This window comes from Phaethon lepturus, unplaced genomic scaffold, assembly GCF_000687285.1.
Source record: "Phaethon lepturus isolate BGI_N335 unplaced genomic scaffold, ASM68728v1 scaffold25752, whole genome shotgun sequence".
Lineage (NCBI taxonomy): Eukaryota > Metazoa > Chordata > Aves > Phaethontiformes > Phaethontidae > Phaethon > Phaethon lepturus.
This window is the reverse complement of record NW_010521567.1, coordinates 1-2,581: the sequence shown is the minus strand read 5'-3', so window position 1 is coordinate 2,581 and position 2,581 is coordinate 1. Positions and strand designations below refer to the sequence as shown.

The 2,581-nt window shown below is 62.0% G+C and overlaps 1 protein-coding gene across 1 annotated transcript; it reads right to left on the bottom strand.

Annotated features, from left to right (window-relative positions):
- Positions 1-292: 292 nt before the first annotated feature.
- On the bottom strand, positions 293-2,504 carry PAOX (polyamine oxidase (exo-N4-amino); the record flags this gene model as incomplete). The annotated part of the gene is made up of 7 exons (XM_010281574.1): positions 293-424; positions 891-1,054; positions 1,144-1,256; positions 1,479-1,734; positions 1,980-2,179; positions 2,258-2,385; positions 2,442-2,504. Coding segments are annotated over 7 exons (1,056 nt in total), but the record flags the coding sequence as incomplete, so codon positions are not given.
- Positions 2,505-2,581: the final 77 nt, after the last annotated feature.

The following is a 2,581-nucleotide window of genomic DNA, read 5'->3' as shown; positions in this document are numbered from 1 at the left end:
GAGGCCCGGCACCCCCAGTGCCGCGGGGCCTGGGCCACAACCTGCACCTCAGCCCACCCCGGAGCCAGGCCCGACGCAGGCCCCACTGGACGACACCCGGTTCCTGATCGCCAGCACCAACTGGTACTAATGCCACCACCGCTTTTCCCTGCCGTACAGGAGCCAAGGAGCTGCATCCATCCCCCATCCCCAGAGAGAGAGAGAAGCCTCAGCATTCCACCACCGGGGACATTTCTCAATAAAGCAGGCTGACCAGCAGCGATGTGTGAAGCATGGGTTTTATTTTCCCGCCTCAGAGCTGAGGAGTGGAGCTGGATGCCTCAAAGAGCTGGTTGAGCCGCTCAGCCTCTCGCCAGCCTGACAGCAGGGCCCCATGGGTGGTGGAGTAGAAGGTGCGGTGAGTGGCCTCGCCGGCGAAGAGGAGCTGCAGAGGCCGGGGAGAGGCAGGAGGTGAGCACTGCAGTCCTGCCACCTCCCCCAGCCCAGGGGGGACACCAGGTCGTGCTAAACCAGCCTCACCTCCCTGCCCTTTAGCACCTGCAGATGCATGACCCACTCTGCAGCCATGTAGAGGCCAAGGAGCAGGCACCTTCCCTTCCTTAGAGACCTGCCCCATGCCATGAGGATGCTGAAAAGGGGTTGAAAGGAGCTACGTGTCCCCAAATTTTATAAAAAAAGGCGTTCCCCCACTGCTGTGGAGCTCAGTGGGAAGATCCAAGGGGGTTGGTTGGTGACCTGAGCATTGGTGACCCCCAAATGGAGGGGGAGTGGGAAATGCCACCTGTGCTCCTCAAGGCCTGGGGTGTCCTGTTCCTCCAACTGTCCATCTGTCCCCACGCACTGGGGGGTCCTGCTCCTTCCATGGCCGCTGCATTCCCCAGGCCAAAAGCAATTACCCTGGGGTCCTCGGGGTCCTCAGGCAGGGGCTGAGCCAGCACGTCGATGTCATCTCCCGAGCTGCCGACGGCGACATAACTGTAGGAGCCCCGGGTATAGGGATCGCTGTGCCACTGGGACCTGAGTACACTCCTGGGGGCAGGCAGGTGCGGGTTCCCTGCAGATGCAGATTTTGGGTGGGATCCAGAAATCGGGTGTGTTTCCGCAAAGGCTTTGGGGTGATGAGGGTGGAGGAGGTGGCGGTACCTGTCAGCGTGCGGAGGACGTGCGTCATGGTGCTGAGAACCTCCGTGTCGCTCAGCGTCTCCATGTACTCCGACTCCTTCCCCGCAATGAAGCCACAGAGGACGTGCCCATGCCTGGGAAGGAAAGATGGAGCCGAGAGCTGCCTGCCGCCTTCCTGCTGCTCACTGGGCGCCATGCCCTCCCTGCCCTGGGAGCGCTGTCACGTCACAGGCCATCAGTGACCCAGAGAAGGTCTTGAAGCTCCAGACAGGACCAAGATGCTCCTTCACGTTCTTTGGAAGATGCCCAAACCCCACAACCGCAATGCCCCTTTGCTGACGCTCCTGGCCACGTACTGCTCTGGCGGTTGGAGGACCACGAATCCGATGAGCTTCTTGAACCAGTTAGCCTCCAGGTCGGTGCTAGGCTCCTTGAGGGGTGACTCGTCCTCCCACACTGCTTCGAGGAGCTGCTGCTGGGGTTCCCAGAAAGGCTGTTCAAACTCCAGGAAGATCTTGTTGTTGGTGCCGAAACCCAGGCGGCGAATGGCCTCTGCTTTCCGCTCAGGCAGAGGAGGCTGGAAGAAGTGCTGGTGGCGTTCCTTGAGGAAACCTGCAGGCAGAAGGTCAGGCAGAAGATTGGGCAGCTCTGTTTGGCGGGATCATAAATGGGGTCTGAGATACTTTTCCCCTCCCCAAGCCCCTTCCCAGCCTCCCCTCTCCCATTGGGGGAACTGGTGGGGAGAGAAGAGGCTGGAAGGGGTTTGGGCAGGTCCCTGCTCTCCATCTGCCCATCTGAAACCACACCAACTGGTTGGAGGGGACAAGTGGGGCAAGGAAAAGTGTTGGAGTCCTCACCTAGTGGGACGGTGATGATGACGTGGTCGGCGAGGAAGGCGTCTCCGTCCTCGCACTCCACCCGGACAGGGAAATCCCTGGCCCCCTCCCCTTCCTCGTGGAAGGACCCTCTCCACTGGATAGTCCTCACCGCCTTGTTGAGCAGGAGGATGCCCTCCGGCAGAGCCGAAAGCATGCGATCAGGCAAGCTGCTGTAGCCACTGCGGGAGGAGGTGCTGCTGGGGACAGGGTGCCCCCTGAAACACTCCTCAGCATCCCCCTCCAGACCCCATGCTTACCCTGGGAAGGTGCAGTCCAGGCCAGGCAGGGAGATGTACTCCCCGAAGGGCTCCAGGGCCACCAGGTCCATGCTGTGGGCCCCACTGATGCAACACTCCAGCTTGAGGCAGGTGGCCAGGACAGCCAGCTGGAGTTAGCCACTGGGGCCGGGGCACCCTCCTTGCTGGCCCCCAGCATGGGGACCCTCCGGGCGATCTCCGCCTGCAGGTACTGCCCCACGCTGGGCACTGGTGGCTCCTTGGTCCCCTGAAAGGCACGGGCGGAGGCCAGGAGGGTGTCGAAGAGCTGGTGGGCTTTGCCCACCACCGGCGTGCTCAGCGCCT